This window comes from Carcharhinus amblyrhynchos, chromosome 5 (genome assembly GCF_965287045.1).
Source record: "Carcharhinus amblyrhynchos chromosome 5, sCarAmb.v2.hapA, whole genome shotgun sequence".
NCBI classification, from domain to species: Eukaryota; Metazoa; Chordata; class Chondrichthyes; order Carcharhiniformes; family Carcharhinidae; genus Carcharhinus; species Carcharhinus amblyrhynchos.
In genome coordinates this window covers 83,033,753-83,053,223 of record NC_137328.1, presented here as the reverse complement: position 1 = coordinate 83,053,223, position 19,471 = coordinate 83,033,753, and the positions used below count along the sequence as shown (strand labels likewise).

The window sequence follows — 19,471 nt, the reverse complement described above, 5'->3', positions numbered from 1 at the left end:
TTACATTTGCAATTTTAGTTTTGCCATTTACTTCCTCAATTCTATGTAAATCTGTCAATTATCTTCAATTTCTCTTTCTTCTCCAGCTAGACTCTTTGGAGATCTGTATACTTACACCAGTCTGTTAGGGTATATTGTCCTTTATTTATTGTTAACAAAAGTCAATATGTGGGAACTTTTGCAAAAAATTGTCAACACAAGTTATAAACAGTAGTAACTGGTTAAAAAAACAATAGCACAACTCAAAAATAAATGCATTTGGATTAAGCATCTTTAACAACTTTTAAAATACAATGAATCATATACTTCAATATGAAACCCACCAGAAAATGGGACCTTAAAAAATGCCTAATAGAAACAACATAGCACACTAAGTCTTTTTCAGGCCCTTGATTTCTTGTATCTCAATGACATCCTGGTCACTTGAGGCTTCTAAGCAACATGTATTTAAAATATCTACTATTCGCTGTTGTCCTATTTTGCTTACATCTCCTTGATAAATTTTCTAACTACTTCAGTAGTTCCAAAAGTTATTCCAACACATTTCCTAGTTCATTAACACTAATTAAGTTTCTTGTTGCGAAATTACAAGGCTTTTGTGGCTATCAGTGGAGGATTCCAGTCCTGGAATACTATCCCCACTTTAGAACAAAGGCAGGTGAAACAATATTCCCGATCTGCCACTATATGTTTTGTGACAACAACTGATGGATGCTCTACCCCAGAGCATCCATAACCTCCTGGGGTACAGAATTCCAAAGATTCTCAACCCTGAGTAAAGAAATTCTCCTTCCCCTCAATCCTGAATGGTCGGTTCCTTATTCTGAGACTGTGCCCTCCGTGTTCTAGATTACCCAACCAATGGAAATCACTTCTCAGTATCTACTCAAGTCCTTCCAGAATTTTGTACATTTCAATAAGATCACCTCTCATTCTTCCAACTCAAGACACTATAGACCCATTTGAGGTAATCTCTCATCATAGGGCAACCCTCTTATTCCAGGGGCCAATCTAGTGGACCTTCACTGTAATACCGCCATATAAAAAGTGTTATATTAATCTAGCACCTTTAACATAATACAAAGATTCAAGAAGCTTCTCAGAAATAGTCATACAAAATGTGACAGCCATAAAAAAAGCATGAAAATAGATGTCCAAAAGTTTGATCAAAGGTAGATATTAAGAAACATCTTAATGGAGAAAAGAAAGATTGAATGGCAGAGGAGTTTAGGGAGGGAAATCCATATCTTAAGCATGACCGCTAATGGTGGAGCAATTACAACTGGGGATGCTTGAGCAGCCCAAATCATAAATGCACAGGTATAAGAGTTGCAGGGCTTAGGAGGGGCTAGGTCATGAACAGATTTTAAAACAAGGATGAGAATTTTAAAACTGAGGTGTTTCTTGACTGCAAGCCAATGTATTATCAGCAAGCACTGTGTGAACATGACTTGATGTGAATAAGCACTTGGGACAGCAAATTTCTGGTACTCAAATTTCTGGTACAATGTGGAAGGCTGGCCAGAACAGTACTGATCTCAAGCTAACAAAACCACACATAAGAGTTATGCTATTTCATCAAAAATCCAGCCCATTGTCACCGAGTAAGACGCATAAGTTCAGTTCCAATGTGTGACGATTTTGAATAATATTGTCGATACATGTTTTGTGAAGTTGGCTTCATTGTCATTTTGTAGGACCTCCAAAGTCAGCAAAGGAACCACCCAATCATCTCATCACACTGGCTTAATTTCAGGCCTGTAGTCTAGAGATGAAATGCTTGCTAGCTAATCAATTGTGACATTCTTGCCTTCCAAACTATTAGTATTTCAGATATAAAATTACAGATAGTTTAAAGTATTATTTAAAACGTACCAATGTTTGCAAAGTTTTATTAAAATGTTTTATCAAATTAGAATGGTTATTTCTTCCTCATACACATTTATTTGCAGTAGAAAAATGATAAATCTGCATTTCAAATCATAAGATTGGACGGTCCAACTCACCATAAAATTCATAGTTTTTTTGAAATCATGGAATATGATTTGAGCCTAATAACACTTCAATCCTGTATTTTATTTGCAGTAGTGATTTAGGTGACCAGACCCATTCACCGACACTTAGAACAAATTTCAACTGCTTACCATGCACTCCCTTTGATCAAATTACTGTCAAACTAATCAGAACTGATTTCTTACATAAAAGAAACCAGAGTGCAAACAAATGATCTAACATTTAAATCAAGCAAGTTGGCTTTGGCATTCTTTGATCAAGTTAGCTTGCTGAACAAACATGAAGTACAATGTAAGTTTCCTAATAGTAAACCTCCAATGAGTCTTCTCACTGGAATCATTCACTGTAAAGAAAAGCTGGTTTACAGTACCTGGAGACATACTGCTGGACACAGTCAAAACTTCCCTGAGGGTTATCTTTTCCAACATTGGATACATAAAAGTCAAAATTTCGCACTTCGTTGTGGGCATCTGTTCTTGGAATCTTTATTAACTATGGAGAAAGGAAAATAAAAGCTAGCATTTAAAAAAAATCAGATTGGAGGTAAGGTACCCTTGGATAAATTAATCAACATACCTTTTTCGCATAATGCTTAGAATAATGCAACTAAAAAAATACATCGAGCAATGTATTTCTCATACACTGAATGCAAGTAGAACTCAGCTATACAACTGGCCAAGTTAAATGTTCTAAGTTGCAATTTCCAAAATTTCCATTTTAGAATAAATAAAAATTTCAACTTAGAACACACTTAATGGCCAATCTTCAGACTTCAGTATCAAACATTTAATTGGCTTATGCCTTTATAATAATTTCAACAGATTGCAAAACAGAATAAAAGGTCATAGAAATAATCAGCATCAATTCATGAGGAAGCGTTTATTTGTATGCACTGATCATGCTAAAGCTGTTGAAAGTGAAATGTTCCTTTTCTCTGTAGAACCATAGAATTTTAACATGTTCCAGTATTCTAGCAGAACATGGCTGACCGACACCTCAGTTCCATTTACTCACATCTTCGATGTCCTTTACTCCAACAGAAATTTATCAAGCTTAGTCTTGAAAATTTCAAAAGAGCCAGCATCTAAGTTTAGAGTTTTCAAATTTCCACTACCCTTTGATGGAAATAAAAGGCATCCAGATTTCACTCCCAAATAGCTTTGCTATTTTAAATGTTCAGGATTTCCCCAGCAGAGCAAATAATTTCTGTATCTGGATTACCAAGTTCCTTTAGCTTTTTGAAAGTATTATTAGACCTACACCCAAAGTTTTAAATTTGAAGGTAATGTAACCAAATTTATGCAACCCATTCATATATTTTGAGTTCCCAAATCATTCTGGTGAATCGTTAATGTATATCCTGCAAACTCAATGGACCGTAACTTCCTATAGAGTGGCAACCGAGTTGAGGCGGGGGCGGGGGGGGGCAGAAAATCCCTGGCAGGCAGATCAGTGCTATAGTTACCCAGAAATGCTTTTGTGTTTTTCATTCTTCAAACTATAACCAGGTGACTATTGCTGTAACACAGTCAGAACTATCTGCGATTTAAATTGCACTGTCCGACAGTTCCTAATGCAGGCTCACCCAAAGTTTGACTTCTCAGGCAATTGCCATGCAATCCTTACTGGGGACGATCTGAAATTGGGGCAGGGTTAGATCCCCAGTAGATCATTGGGGGCAGCCCCCAGTATACTTTGAGAGCTCAGAAATTACAGCCCAACAATTTTCCTGAGTTTCAGTGGGCAAATGCATTATTCCTCTGTGGGGTATAATAAAAACTCAATATGACTGAAGCACCATTCCCAACTTATTGATAAAAGTCAACATTGTAACAGCCTTTTGGAATACTTTTTGTCCCTGTGCTTTTAATGATGCACACAAGGATAAATTTTGCTAACCTACATCTCCTAGTTTCTCGCCACTTTGAAAATACTCTGATTTCTCATAACAGAAGGTCTGCCACCCCCCCTACACTCCAGTCATTGAATTGCTAAGATCAGTTTCTGCCATCACTCCAGCATCAAAGCTGAAGTTATAAAATTTTGTCATGTAACCATATACTGATTTGCACAATTAGATGAAGTTGCTTCGTCCATTCTACAAATAGAGACTGTAAAATATCTGTAGCAGATATTTCTTGGAAGCAGGTTTTGAGAACTGCAAGAGTTTCATTCTGGATCACTGTAACTCAAATTACATCCCTTAAATTAATTCCCAATAATAAAATGTCTGATTTTGCAGTGCAATAACATCAAAATAACTAAGCTGCCCAATATTTGCACTATTTTTCCAGGAATTCACTCACGTGGCCAATGCATTTCAATAGTGTGCAGAAAATACCAGATTGTAAAGTGATGGCTCAAATCTTGTGTTTACTCACAGCTCACCTCAAAGAAAGCTGCCACATACATCTAGCAATTTTTGTAGCATGATTTCATCCTTCCCAATATTAATTTCATTTTGGTGCCAACCTTAGGGAATCTCCAACACTCAGTAACAGTGATACCATCAAACAGGCTAAGCAACCAATCACAAAGAAGAATTCTCAGACAGCAAATCAGAAAGGAAAAATTATCATTTTCTAGAAAGCAAAATAAAAATTTGGACATGGGGGGGGGCAATTTTCCCATCCCATGCGCTAATCTTCTAGCGTGGTGGGCCAGGAGAATCTTGTGGCAGTTGATGCACAGGATTTGCACATGTATTCTCACCCCGTATAGTGTCTCCCAGCACCGGGTTTCCAGCCCCGTCACATCTGCTTCAGGAAATGGTGGGGAGCCGCATATACTATACAAATATTAATTTTGATGCAATTTCAGTGACATTCACAGGCCCAGGACTGAAGTCTCCAAGGCTGCTAGCCTCTTGCCCTCCCTTGCCAAGGGTACTTCACTCCAGTGGGGTTTACAGTAGCGCGCCATTTTCAGCAGGGGGGGCCTAGAGGCTTGATTCTGCTGGAGTCAGGGGATGGGTTTCACCTGGACATCGGCACATGCGCAATGGCCCATTCAGCATGCCAAATTTCAGCCTCTCCGGCGTGGATAGGCCCTGCACACTGATTTATAATGATACACGTGCTAGTGACCTCTGCAGTTTACAGACGTGGGAGCTTCTTTGAACTCTGACTGAAAAAACCAGCGTGAATTACTCCAGTTTTCACGCAAATGTGACACTTCCAATTTTTTTGGGAGAATTCTGTTGTGAATACTCAGTAGGTCAGGCAGCATTGGGCTGAAATTGAGCTAATGTTAAAAATTAAATATTACAAAAGACAAGCCTTAAAACTAAGTATTTTGAGTAGGAAGTAAAACAAAAAGTAAACAAGTTCATCTTAATTTAGGAGTATTTAATGGTTACATTACTGGGCTAGTAATTTAGAGGTCAGGAGCAATAAATAATCCAGAAAGTAAGATCTTCTTGTGGCAGTATGATAATTTGAATCCAGCATAAAGTGTGCAAAAATTAAAGTCAACATCAGTAAAAATGACCTGATCGCTGCTACAATCCAGGTGGTTTACTAATGTCCCTTCAGGGAGGCAATCTGCTGTCACAGAGTCTTCTGCAAGTGACTGCAAGGCCCATACCTAACAATGATTCTTAGCAGTCCTCTGAAGGGGCCCAGACACTCAGTTATATCGCACTCCAACACTGTGCTTCCCAAGCATTGCAGCTATTCATTCAAGGTGGTCCGCTACCTTTTCAGGGCAACTATAAACGGGCAACAAATGTCAGCCGTTCCAATGACACTTGGAAATCAAACAAAAAAAAAACCTGCTGGCATCCGTCTAACTTTGAAAATACTGCTATGAAGATTCCAAGTAACAACACCATGGAAGTATTTTCCTCTGGACGACTGAATTTTCCTGGTCCACTGGACAAGAATTCAAAGCATTTATCAATGATTGCTTTCCATTTAATACCTAGGTAAAAAACAAAGTCTTGTAGCTTAGAAAAAGAAATATATTTTCATGTTATTTCTGCTGTTAAAAGCAATTTGATACTTCCAAAAAAAATGAGCAGTGATAAACAGCGTGTAGGTGATTGGTTGGGTAGAATTAAGGTCTTATTTTCCCCAAACTGGGGTGTGTTTTAAACCAGAACCAAGTCTTATTTTCCCTAACCTACAGCCATGATTTAAACCAGAACTGGAAAGCTATCAAGTATTATATTAAATATATAATAACTAAACTAGAAAATCTAGCTACAAATAATAGTTGAATAAAGGCCAATTAAAGTAAACAAATATTTGTTTAAGATATGGTAGAACAGCTTGTGTCCAGACTCAAAAACGTGGGAGTTTGTCGATGGCGAAACCGTACCATCTGCAGGAGGAGATGTTTTTATTTCAAAGCTCTCCCGCTCAGTCAGAGTTGGAGATGCTTTAATTCACAGTGGAGGGGACGGATTTCAGGACAGTTTCATCAAGAATACTGTAAGAACCCTGAGGAAAACACAGGTTCTGGAAAGGAAGGGTGCAACTGCTACTGGTTATGAGAGACATTGAGGAGATGGTCCTGCCCAACAGGTACAAAATATTCTCTCTACTGTTGACAGGATAGCAGGAAGGACAGTCCTAAAGGCACCATGGCTCAAGCCTACGAGGGTGGGAATTAGGGAGAAAAGAGTCCTGCAGAGAGAGTAGTTAGCGATAGGCTCTAAATTGAAAAGTAGGACCTCCAGAGTAATAATCTCCGGTTTATTGCTTGAGCCATATGCAAACTGGCATAGTAGTCTATTATCAGGAAAATAAGCAACAAAAGAACTGATGTGGGAAAGAGGGGTTCCTTTTTGTGGGACACTAGCACCATCTCACAGGTGGGTTCTATCTCAGGATAAGAGCCATTTCTCAGTGAGAAAATTAAATCAGCATGTGCCAAAGGATCAAGAAATACAAGCAAAATAACTGTAACCCAATTAGGAAAAGAATGAAATAAAGTGGAATGGCAAAAGCATAAATGAAGTTTATAGAACAGGAGCCTAAAGAGATGGTTAAAGTGACAGAAGACGATTAAAATGAGTTAATCCGTCTGTACAACAATGCATCAAGTCCATAATAAGCCAGAAGAGCTGGAGGCAATCATGCACTGGGAAGAAGCAGACATAAAGGGATTACTCAGAGACATGATCATACTGCAAGCTAAAGCTTCATATGCAGGAAGGGAATGGGTGATCAACAGGCGGAGCACAAGGACTAGTCAGGCTGTGTAGGAATCTCCTGTGGCCATTCCCTTACAAAATAGACACACTGCTTTACACAACGTTGGGAGTAATGGTCTCAGGGGAAAGCTGCAGCAGTCAAATCTTTTGCACCACAGTTGGCTTTGTTGCAAGAAGAGGCATACACAGCAGTTATAATTATGGGAGGCTCAATTATAAGTGGAAGAAAAAGGCATTTCTGTGGCTGCAACCAAGATTCATGGACAGTATTTTGTCTCCTTGATGCTAGGGTCAAGGCTGTCTGAGCAGCTATAGGACATCCTGGAAGAGGAAGGTGAACAGTCCGTACCGGTGGTACACATTGGTATAAACAAAAGGGATGAGGTCCTAAAAGTAGAATATAGGGAGTTAGCAAATTAAAAAGTAGGACCTCATAGGTAGCAGTCTCAGGATTACTACCTGCGCCATGTGCTGATCAGAGCATAGATAGCAGGATGCATCAGATGAGTATGTGGCTGAAGAGATGTAGTAAGGAGAAGGGTTTCAGATTCCTGGGACTACGACTAGTGCACCTGGGCAGGACCGAGACTGGTGTTCCAGAGGGAGTACTTGCTAAAGCGGTGGTGGTGGGGGGTTAAACGGGGGACAGGGGACGGAGCTGGCAAGAGAGGAAATTAATGCAATACTGAGAAAGGTCATCAGCTCTGAAAACGTGGACAGCTGAGAAATACCATGGGGCAAAAAACATTAGTTAAGGCTGTATATAGACCCCCCAACTGTAGTGCTGAAGTTGGAATGGTATTAAACAGGGAATGAGACACATGCAATAAAGAAACATCTGTAATTTTGGACGACTTTAACCTGTGTATAGACTGGGCAAATTACATTAGTAATAATACCAGAAAGGAGGAATTCCTGCAGTGGATACACAATTGTAGGGGGATTCTAGAACCAGGGGTCACAGTCTGAGAATACTGAGTAGTCCATTTACGACCGAGAGGAGAGGAAAGTGTTGAGCTTGTGCAATTCTCTACCACAAAGTACAGGAAGGAAGACTGTTAAGCTGGCATTTGAAGGAGTGCAGGAACTTTCAGAAAAATTTGGATATATAGTGTAGAAGGAAATACAGCAACAGGGATAAAAAAAATTGATAGAGAAAAGAAATAAAGGGCGAGACGCACATATGTTGCTCTACATGAATAAGTTGTAATTTTGAACTAGTTAAGATCAGTGCAGTGTACATTTCAAAAATAGTAACAGGATACAAATGTAAATATATGATTTGTATGAAGCATTAGTTAGGCCATAGTTCAATGCCATTGTAGAAAGGGCATTGAAGTTTGCACAGATTCACTTGGATATCAGATATAAGCAACTATAGTTGTATGGAGGGACTGAAGATGCTTGTACTATTTTCAGTGGAGGAGAAAATATCAATAAGGAATCTGATCCAAGTATTTAAGATATGAAAACCTTTCCCTGTCAAAATCCATTTCCTCTAGTTGGAGCATTAGTGCTCAGTTTAAAATGGCCATCAAGGCAATAAGATGATATTACGAGAAATTACTTCAATGAATGAGCATGGAACGCTGAGTTATGGGGAAAAGATCAGTGCATCTTTGTAAAAAAAAGGATAAATGTTTAAAGACGACGAATAGACAAGACAGAATTAATTCTGAAATATTTTATCAGTTTTACCAAACAGTGCACTGAATATTTGCTATAAATGTTCATAGTTCAAAAAGCAGCCCAGTGACAATCTTTTACTTTAATATCATACTTCCCAATGAGGAAATAAGACTCTCTCTTGGCATTCTCCCTTAATTGTTTAGCCTAGATTGGCAAACCTGCTTGAGAAACGGATCTTATTACTCATCAGTCCAAAAATGCAGGATGGTTCAATAAACATCAACTCCTAAGCTAGTCACAAATCACAATACAATACATTACAAGCATGGATCAGAACAAGAAAGTAGAAGATGCACTACATACTTTTATTGTGGAAACATTAACCTGTTCTTTTCTACCCATTCTAGTAATGAGGTTCACTACCCTACCAAAATTAAGACTCAAAAGTGCATAAATGCTGAATATATACCAAATATTTGAGATCCATTTAGTTTTCTCACAGGCAATGATGCACCATTAATCTTTTGTTTTGCGTATGTAGTACTGGAACAACGGCTTCTTGTTCTCTTGATGTGACTTTATTGTTCCAGTTAGACATTTTATACCTGTTAATCTACTCAAAAACTGAGTGAATTTAAAATCATATTTTCTACATCATATGGACATTTATCTAACAGAAGTCAATGACCAGTCACAGGTTTAGCCACATGCACTCATTTTAGTAGACTCTTAAAAATATCCAGTACAAGTAAACGTATTTACCTAAACATCTGCAACTAGTTTGACGCTTTTGCAGCCATTTGCATTCATCCAAGTTTTGACTTCACTCACCAAACATCTTCAAGCAACTTTCTATATTTTTGTAAGGTAGTTGAGAAGCATTATGAGTTAGGAGAATGTTGACTGAAGATGTGCTGAACCCACCCTTGCTCTCTGTTCAGAGTGCGGTTGTGCTGCTTACTTTTTGCCATCACATGCTCTACCTTGGAGCTACTCACTATTTGCTACACTTGCTTTCTACTGCAGAATTTATTCTGATTGGTTGAGCTGATCATGATGGCTGTATCTCTCCATATATTTTTGTTGGTATTTCCATGATGCTCAAGTCCAGTTTTTTCACAACGTACACCATTTTAGCGAATAAGCAATAGATAGTAATTAAGGAAGTAAAATTCTGCTTTTCTCTTACCATTTTACCTAGTGTGACTCAAAAATGTTTAAAAGCCCATACCCACACATCATGGAAATGGGCAGCGAGATTGTATGCCCTGTGATTTTTTTTTTACCCACTTTTTAAAAAAGTAGCCACATTCAGATTCTCAATTAGTCAGGTACGGCTAGTCTCTAGAGTATTGGACAATGCTGAAGTAAAGAAACCGATTGTGCAAGGTTCAGTGATTTACAGCAAGTCCTCATTTAAATGAAGTTGCATTCCTGAAAAATCGCAACTTTAAGTGAAACAATAAGTGAATTGTGGGTTCTCAAATCAATTTAAAGTTGGAGTTAGATTCCTCCAGACATTTCTTGCCCAGTAAAAACAGTATACGAGTTGAAATAGTGTATCATACATGTGCAGCACTTTCCATTCTTAAGTTGAATGACTTGCATAACAAAGGACAATAAAAGCAATTTCCGCGTAGTTGCAAATGCCTCTTTCTGACATCAAAATGGCTTCTGTGCCTAACCCGATAAGAAGTTCCACTGCAGGCACTGGAGGGGCTCCAAAACTGGTATCAGTTTGCAGAGGGAAAAAAGGTGTCTTTTCTTACAGGACCAAGCAACAGTGCCATGAAAGATAAAAACTGTTGGTTTGAATATTCTTTCAGAACTTTGCTTCAGCTTTGTTTATTAAAAATACGGAAGTCCCATTGGATGCTTCAGAATCTTATACGTCTTTCATTATCTTATACGTCTCTACAACATCCCCCCTCACCTTTCTAAATTCCAACGAGTACAGACCCAGTCTATTTAGTCTCTCTTCATAGTCCAACCCCCTCATCTCCGGTATCAGCCTAGTGAACCTCCTCTGCACTCCCTCCAAGGCCAAAATATCCTTGTGCAAGTGCAGCGACCAAAACTGCACACAGTACTCCAGCTGCAGCCTCACCAGTACCCTGTACAGTTGCAGCAAGACCTCCCTGCTTTTATATTCTATCCACCTCGCTATAAAGGCCAGCATTCCAATCACCTTGATCACCTGCTGCACCTGCAGACTGGGTTTTTGCAACTCATGCACAAGGACCCCCAGGTCCCTCTGCACCGTAGCATGCTGCAGCTTTTCACCCTTTAAATAGTAATCCCTCCTACTATTATTTCTGCCAAAGTGAATAACCTCACATTTGCTAACATTGTACTCCATCTGCCAGGTCCTCGCCCGCTCGCTCAGCTTATCCAGATCCCTCTGCAGACTTTCCACACCCTCCGCACAATTTGCTTTTCCACTCATCTTTACTTGCTTCAGAATGGTACCAATCAGATCATGGACGACAGTCAACAAGATGTCTTGCGGGTCAAACATATAAATACAAATATATGTACAAATATATGTATATACAAATATATAAAGAGGAGGAGGCTGGCTAGAGTGAATGTTGGACCCTTAGAGGATGAAAGGGAGGATTTAGTGGTGGGAGATGAGGAAATGGCAGAGGCCTTAAATAAGTTTTTTCCCCCTCGGTCTTCACGGAGGAGGACGCGAATAGTTTGCCTGATATTAAAGATAGAAGGATTGTAGGAGTTGAGGGCCTGAATGTAGTTAGGTGGATTGAGAACTGGTTGGGAAATAGGAGACAGAGGGTAGTTGTGGAGGGTACCTTGTCGGGCTGGAGGCCAGTGACCAGTGGTGTGCCGCAGGGCTCGGTACTGGGACCTCTCCTCTTTGTAGTCTACATAAATGACTTAGAAGAGGGAGTAGGTGGTGTGATCAGCAAGTTTGCTGATGACACCAAGATGGCAGGGTTGGCGGGTACAGAACTGGATTGTCAGGTGATACAACAGGATATAGATAGGTTGGTGCAGTGGGCAGATAGGTGGCAGATGGCATTTAATCCTGACAAATGCGAGGTGATGCATTTTGGAAGGAATAATGCAGAGAGGAGTTATGTGATAAAAGGTAGGCCGATTAGGAGTATAGATGTACAGAGAGACCTGGGAGTGCAGGTCCACAAATCCATGAAGGTTGTGTCACAAGTGGAGAACGTTGTTAGGAAGGCTTATGGGATGTTAGCCTTTATAGGAAGGGGCTTAGAGTATAAAAGCTGCCGTCTAATGCTTCAGTTATACAGAACGTTGGTTAGACCGCATTTGGAGTACTGCGTCCAGTTCTGGTCACCTTATTACCGGAAGGACGTGGAGTCTCTGGAAAGGGTGCAGAGGAGGTTTACCAGGATGTTGCCTGGCATGGGGGGACTGGGTTACGAGGAGAGACTGAAGAGACTGGGGCTATTCTCCTTGGAAAGAAGGAGATTGAGAGGGGACATGATAGAGGTATATAAGATACTGAAGGGAATAGATAGAGTTAATAGTGAGAGACTGCTCCCTAGACTGGGTACGAACACAAGAGGTCATCAATTAAGGGTGAGGGGGGGGAGGTATAATTTGGAGGTAAGAGGAAGGTTCTTTACACAGAGAGTTGTGGGGGTCTGGAATGCGCTACCGAGTAGGGTGGTGGAGGCAGGAACGTTGGACTCGTTTAAGATGCAGTTAGATAGGCACATGAGTGAAACGGGAATGGAGGGATATGGTAGGGGCTATTAAATAGGGTAAACCTCGGGAGACACCGGAAGGGCAGGCTGTATAACTAATATGTTTTGTCTTTATTCCACAGGTGGAGGTCCACCTCGTGTCAAGCGAGGGGCATGCACACGGCAGGTTGTGCGTGGGCTGCTCTTGGAAGTCCAGGAGTGGCCTAGTACTTCATGTCGGTGTGTGTGCTTGATCCTGGACCGATAGACGGGCTCCACAACAGCTCAGTGACTTGCACTGCTAGCTGTGCAGATACATGGATTTGGGCCTGTGTCTGTGGGAGTTTGCGCATTCTCCCTGTGGCTGCGTGGGTTTCCTCCGGGCGCTCCGGTTTCCTCCCACACCCCAAAGATGTGCTCTTAGGCTAATTGGTTTCCACCAAATTGACACTATTTCTTCCCTGAATCTGACTGAGTAGGGTCCCATTCGTAGACATGCAGGGTAGAATAGGTGTAGGGCGATGCGGCGGCGCGGGCTCGTTGGGCCGAAGGGCCTGTTTCCCGTGCTGGGTTGTTCTTTGTTCTTTGTTGTTCTTTGAATGCAATTACTGTCACTAGAGAGGCAGTGCTTGATAGAGTAACGGGACTGATGGTGGACAAGTCCCCAGGACCGGATGGAATGCATCGTGAGGTTCTGAAGGAAACGGCAAAGGTGATAGTAGATGCCTTACTGATTATTTACCAAACTTCGCTGGATTCCGGGGAAGTGCCAGAAGATTGGAAAACAGCTAATGTTACGCCGCTGTTTAAAAAAGGTAGCAGGCAAAAGGCAGGGAATTATAGGCCGGTTAGTTTAATGTCTATAGTTGGAAAAATGCTGGAATCCGTCGTCAGAGAAGAAATAGCGAGGCAGCTAGAAAAGAATGGTTGGATAGAGCAGACGCAGCACAGATTCATTAAGGGGAAGTCGTGTTTGACGAATTTATTGGATCTCCATGAGGATGTGACTAGTGCGGTAGACAGAGGAGAACCGGTGGATGTGGTGCTTCGAGTTTCAGAAGGCGTTTGATAAGATGCCGCACAAAAGGTTGCTTCAGAAGGTTAGGGGGCATGGAGTTGGGGGTAAGGTGTTAGCGTGGATAGAGGATTGGTTGTCTAATAGGAGGCAGAGAGTTGGTATCAATGGATGCTATTCTGATTTGCGGTTGGTGACTAGTGGAGTGCCGCAGGGACTGGTGCTGGGGCCTCAGCTATTTACCATTTATATAGATGATCTGGAGGAGGGGGCTGAGTGTAGGGTAACGAAATTTGCTGATGACACGAAGATGAGTGGAAAAGCAAATTGTGCAGAGGGTGTGGAAAGTCTGCAGGGGGATCTGGATAAGCTGAGCGAGCGGGCGAGGACCTGGCAGATGGAGTATAATGTTAGCAAATGTGAGGTTATTCACTTTGGCAGAAATAATAGTAGGAGGGATTACTATTTAAAGGGCGAAAAGCTGCAGCATGCTACGGTGCAGAGGGACCTGGGGGTCCTTGTGCATGAGTTGCAAAAACCCAGTCTGCAGGTGCAGCAGGTGATCAAGGTGATTGGAATGCTGGCCTTTATAGCGAGGTGGATAGAATATAAAAGCAGGGAGGTCTTGCTGCAACTGTACAGGGTACTGGTGAGGCTGCAGCTGGAGTACTGTGTGCAGTTTTGGTCACCGCACTTGCACAAGGATATTTTGGCCATGGAGGGAGTGCAGAGGAGGTTCACTAGGCTGATACCGGAGATGAGGGGGTTGGACTATGAAGAGAGACTAAATAGACTGGGTCTGTACTCGTTGGAATTTAGAAGGGTGAGGGGGGATGTTATAGAGACGTATAAGATAATGAAAGGGATGGATAGGGTAGAGGTAGAGATTCTTCCCGCTCAGAAAGGACAGCAGGACTAGAGGGCACAGCCTCAAGATAAGGGGGGGGGGGGGGGGGGGGTGTGCAGTTTAGAACAGAGTTGAGGAGGAACTTCTTCACTCAAAGGGTGGTGAATCTCTGGAATTCTCTGCCTGTTGATGTGGTGGAGGCTACCTCGCTAAATATATTTAAGTCATGGGTAGATAGGTTTTTGACAGACAAGGGAATTAAGGGTTATGGGGAGAAAGCGGGAATGTGGAACTGATCCACTTCAGATCAGCCATGATCTTATTGAATGGCAGGGCAGACTCGAGGGGCTAGATGGCCTACTCCTGCTCCTATTTCTTATGTTCTCATGGGTCGTACTCAGAACCCTAATAGGCCACACATTGATCATCACTGGAGCAGGACGACTTAAAACAAGGACATGCTGTAAATGCTTAACTTTAATTTAAATGGCACCAAAAAATTCTAAGTACATTGTGAAGTTGCTACAACTCAAAGGGTTTTGTGCAACCACCTTTAAATGTCAAGATGGTCAGTGCAGACTGTAGAAATGCAATATAGTAGAAAGAAGAGGTATTTACTCATCATCTAGAGGCAGAGAAATTACACCATATTTGACATGGATTAAATGCTTGCATGGCTCAGTAGTTTCTCAGTTGCTATGGATACTTGGTAAACAGCACCCCCAATCCAGAGGCAATTTCTTTCTCTGGCTATCATCTCCCATTTTTAGATAAGAAATGCCTTATTCAGAACTATCCTGGTTTGGAATTAGAAAGTGTTCATGGTTTGAGTGTCTTTTTGCTTTATCACATGAAGTTATTTGGGTTTCAAAAAAATGTCTTTTTTTGCAGGTGTTTTGAGTGTAAGTTCATACAAGTTTCTCTGTATCTACAGACAGTCATGAGACTTTTGTGAAAATAAAACAAGGAGATATGAAAGTCACTTGTAATTGCATTGCATACCCAATACAAGTAAATAATCTTGAGTTTTAATGTTCAAAAGCTGAAGGAACTTTTGAGAATATTCAAAAAAAATTAAATTGCTAAATAACTGCAATGTTCAGTTAGAAATCATACCTTGCTCAACCTGGGAGTACTTTAAAAACAAACTTCCCAGCAGATTTTAAGAAATTTGACAAGTTTCTAGACAATTGAGAAGGACACAGCCATGTCACAAAAACAACTTTAGTTTACTGAATCAAGTTAGTTCAAAGCACAGCCTTAAAATATGTTTTACTAATTTTATTAAGGAAAAGCCCCTGCAATTATAAAAGTGAAGACCCTAAGTTGATTCCTGACTACACAAGACAGCAGCCGCAAGAGGTAGCTTCACAACATACCTAAAGTCATGTTCAAGTTCCCAAAATCTGGGAACTATTTGCATTTAATTTCACTGCAAGCAGAGAAACAACAATTCTTGCCAACTCTGCCAATATTCAAATTTATCACTTGCTGAGAGGCCAGGGAGTGCAGCTTTGCCCATGCATAAACATAAGCACACATCTCTGTTGTCTGTTTAGAAAATGGCAAAGGGCTTCGTTGACTAGTTTAGGTCTACCAATTCTAGATCATATTTGAGTGCGCGCGCCTGGATGAAACAATGGAAGTGTTGTTTACTGTGGTGCCAGCAAACAGTAATTATGTAGTTGCCAATATTGTACTAGTCCTATAATTAATTGCAAGTCTGAAATGCACTGCTCAGAGGATATAGGATGACAGCACCCTTGACAATCTGTACAAATCCTATTGAATTATTATTTGGCTATGTTCATGGCTGTATTAATGATGTTTGACATCTTGGGATTAGTGCAAGTTTACTGATAATTTGAATCTATTTAGTGCACATGAACAAAATTACTTTAAGGACCAATCCTGAACTCGCAGTTTCCAACAGCAAAATACTCAGACCGGAAGGATGTACCTATTGCTCTTAAACCTGGAAATGTAAGAATCTGGCCTTTGTGGGAAGATTGCAATTCATGGCTTTCCTGACTGAGACAGCATTTAGTGCAAAACTCTCCTGATTTTGCACCAATTTTCAAGGAACTGTTGCGATGGTCATAATTCATCTCATACAAAGCTCTTGCAGATATCAACAGAGATTGTTGACATCTCTTGTGATGTCCCAGAAGTGAAAGAAGAATGGTTAAAGTTTTCTCAACTATTTCTCTTTAGCATTTTATTATCATAACTCATACTACAAGGAGGTATTCTGTATTGCTTCTAATGTTTAATTTGTCTTTTGTTGTGTAGTAATGATATTCCTATCATGAATGATCATGTTTACTGTTTCCTAAAATTAATTCTCTGGGGAATAGATAGATTTTTCTGTGGCCACAAGTGAGACTCCAGGATAGTATGTTGTCTCCCTGAGCTAGGATCAAGGATGTCTTGGAACAATTACAGGACATTCTGAAGGGGGAGAGTGAACAACCAGTGATTGTGGCACACATTAGTGCAAACAACATAGATTTTAAAAAGGGGATGAGGTCCTATAAGCAGAATATAGGGAGTTAGGAGGCAAGTTGAAAAGTAGGACCTCAGTCGTAGTGATCTCAGATTTACTACCAGTGTCATGTGCTAATCAGAATAGAAATAGGATACAGCAAATGAATACACAGCTGAAGAAGTGAGAAAAGGGGGGTTTCAGATTCCTGTGACATTGGGACTGGTTCTGGGGGAGGTGGAACCAATACAAACTGGACAGGTTATAACTGGCCAGGACAGGGTCTGATGTGCTAGGGGGAGTATTTGCTAGAGTGGTCTGGAGGGTTTGAACTAAGTTATCAGGAGGATGGAATCCTATGCAATGAGTCAGAAGAGGGGAAATCATGTACAAGAGTAAAAGACACCAAGAGGAATAAGAAAAATTATGGGCTGAGAAATCAACGGCCAGAATCAAACAAGCCCACAGTGAAAAATAATGGGAATCAGACAAGTAATGTTAAAAAGGACAAGCCTTAAGACTTGTGTTTTAACACATGGAGTATTCGCAACAAATTAGATGAATTAATCTTCCAAACAGATGAAAACTGGTATAACATAGTCAGGATTATAGGAACATGGCTGCAGGTGACAAGGGATGGGAAATTAACATCTGTGGATCTTTAGTATTTTTAAATGATAGGCAAAGAGGAAAAGGCTGTGGAGTTGCATTGCTGGTTAAAGAAGAAATTACGCAATAGTGAGGAAAAGATATTAGCTCTGACAATATGGAATCTGTATAGGTAGAACAGAGAAACATTAATGGGCAAAAAAATGTTAGTGACAGATTGTATATAGACCCCAAACTGTAATGTTGATGGTGAGAATATACAGGAAATTAGAGATGCATACAATAAGGAAACATCTATAAATTAGGGTGACTTCAATCTACATTGTGCAAATCAAGTTAATCACAATACTGTAGAAAAGGAATCTCTGGAGTGTATAGAGGATGGTTTTCTGGACCATTACATTGAGGAGCCAACTAGAGAACAGGCCATCCTTGACTGGGTATTGTCTAAAGGGCAAGGGATAACTGGCAACCTAGTTGTGCAAGACTCCTTGGGGAAGAGCGACATAATATGATAAAACTTTTCAACAAAGATGGAGAGCAACATAGTTGATTCTGAGGTGAGAGTTCTGAATCTTAATAAAGGCGACGATAATGGTATGAGACATGAAATGACTATGGCGGATTGGGAAACACTCCTTAAAGGGCTGACAGTGGATAGGTGATGGTAGATATTCAAAGAGTGCATGGATGAACTGCAGCAATTATTTATACCCGACTGGCGCAAATGTAAAATGGGAAAGGTGACCAAACCATGGCTTATAACGAAAATTAGAGATCATATCAGATCCAAGGAAGAGACGTACAAATTGACCAGAAGAAAAATTAAACCTGAGGAATGGGAGCAGTTTAAAATTAAGCAAAGGAGGACCAAGGGATTGATTAAGAAAGGGAAAAGAGTATTCGACTAAGCTTGCAGGAAATGTAAAAACTGACGGTAAAAGTTTCTACAGATATAAGAGAAAAGGACTGGTGAAGACAAATGTAGGTCCCATTGTCAGAAACAGGTAATTTTTAATGGCGGAACAAAGAAATGGCTTACTAAGTAAATACACACTTTTGTTCTGTATTTACAAAGGAGGACACAAATAACATACCAGAAATGTTGGGGAACATATGAAGGAACTGAAGGAAATCAGTATTAGTAGAGAAATGGTGTTAGGGAAATTAATGGGATTGAAGGCCAATATATCCCCGGGGCCTGATAATCCAAAATACATGGTGGATGCAGTGGTGGTTATCTTCCACGATTCTATAGTCTTTGGAACAGTTCCTGCAGATTCCTGAAGACAAATATTTAGATGAAGCAGGTGGTAAAGATGGTATTTTGGCCTTCATAGTGAGAGTACAGCAGCAGGGATGTCTTGCAATTATATAGGGCCTTGGTGAGGTCACACCTGGAATATTGTGTGCAGTTTTAGTGGTCTAATCTGAGGAAGGATGTTCTTGCTTATAGACAGAGTGCAGAGAAGGTTTACCAAATTGATTTCTGGGATGGCAGGATTGACATGAGATTGAGTCAGTTAGCATTATATTCACCATAGGAGCAGTAACCTCATAGAAACCTATAAAATTTAACAGGACTAGATGCAGGAAGGATGTGGGGGAATCCAGAACCAGGGGTCATATTTTGTGGATATGGGGTAAACCTTTTAGGACTGAGATGAGACATTCGATGAGACATGGACTGGAATATCCCTAGGGTAAGGGGATTGGATGGGGAGGAGTTTGTTAGGTGTGTTCAGGAGGGTTTCCTGACACAGTATGTGGATAAGCCTACGAGAGGAGAGGCTGTACTTGAGGCGAGTAAATTGGAAGGTGGTGTTCTTGGGGAAAGTACCAAAGGAAGGTGGATTTTCAAGGAATGTTGGTCTGGAGCTCTGCACGACAGCATTCCAATGAGACAGGGAGGTTTTGGTAGATCACGGGAACCGTGGTGCATGAAGGTTGTGATGAACCTAGTCAGAAAGAAAAGAAAGGCATACAGAAGGTTCAGAGAGCTAGGCGATGTTAAGGATCTAGATGAGTATAC

The 19,471-nt window shown here is 40.6% G+C and overlaps 1 protein-coding gene across 2 annotated transcripts in view; it reads right to left on the bottom strand.

Annotated features, from left to right (window-relative positions):
* ell2 (elongation factor for RNA polymerase II 2) overlaps positions 1-19,471 on the bottom strand; it is a 134,492-nt gene that overhangs the window by 70,853 nt on the left and 44,168 nt on the right. For both annotated transcript variants that reach the window (XM_080189096.1, XM_080189097.1), the window contains exon 3: positions 2,384-2,505. In XM_080189096.1, coding sequence (XP_080045222.1) covers positions 2,384-2,505 — 122 coding nt within the window. The remainder of the gene's footprint in view (positions 1-2,383; positions 2,506-19,471) is intronic.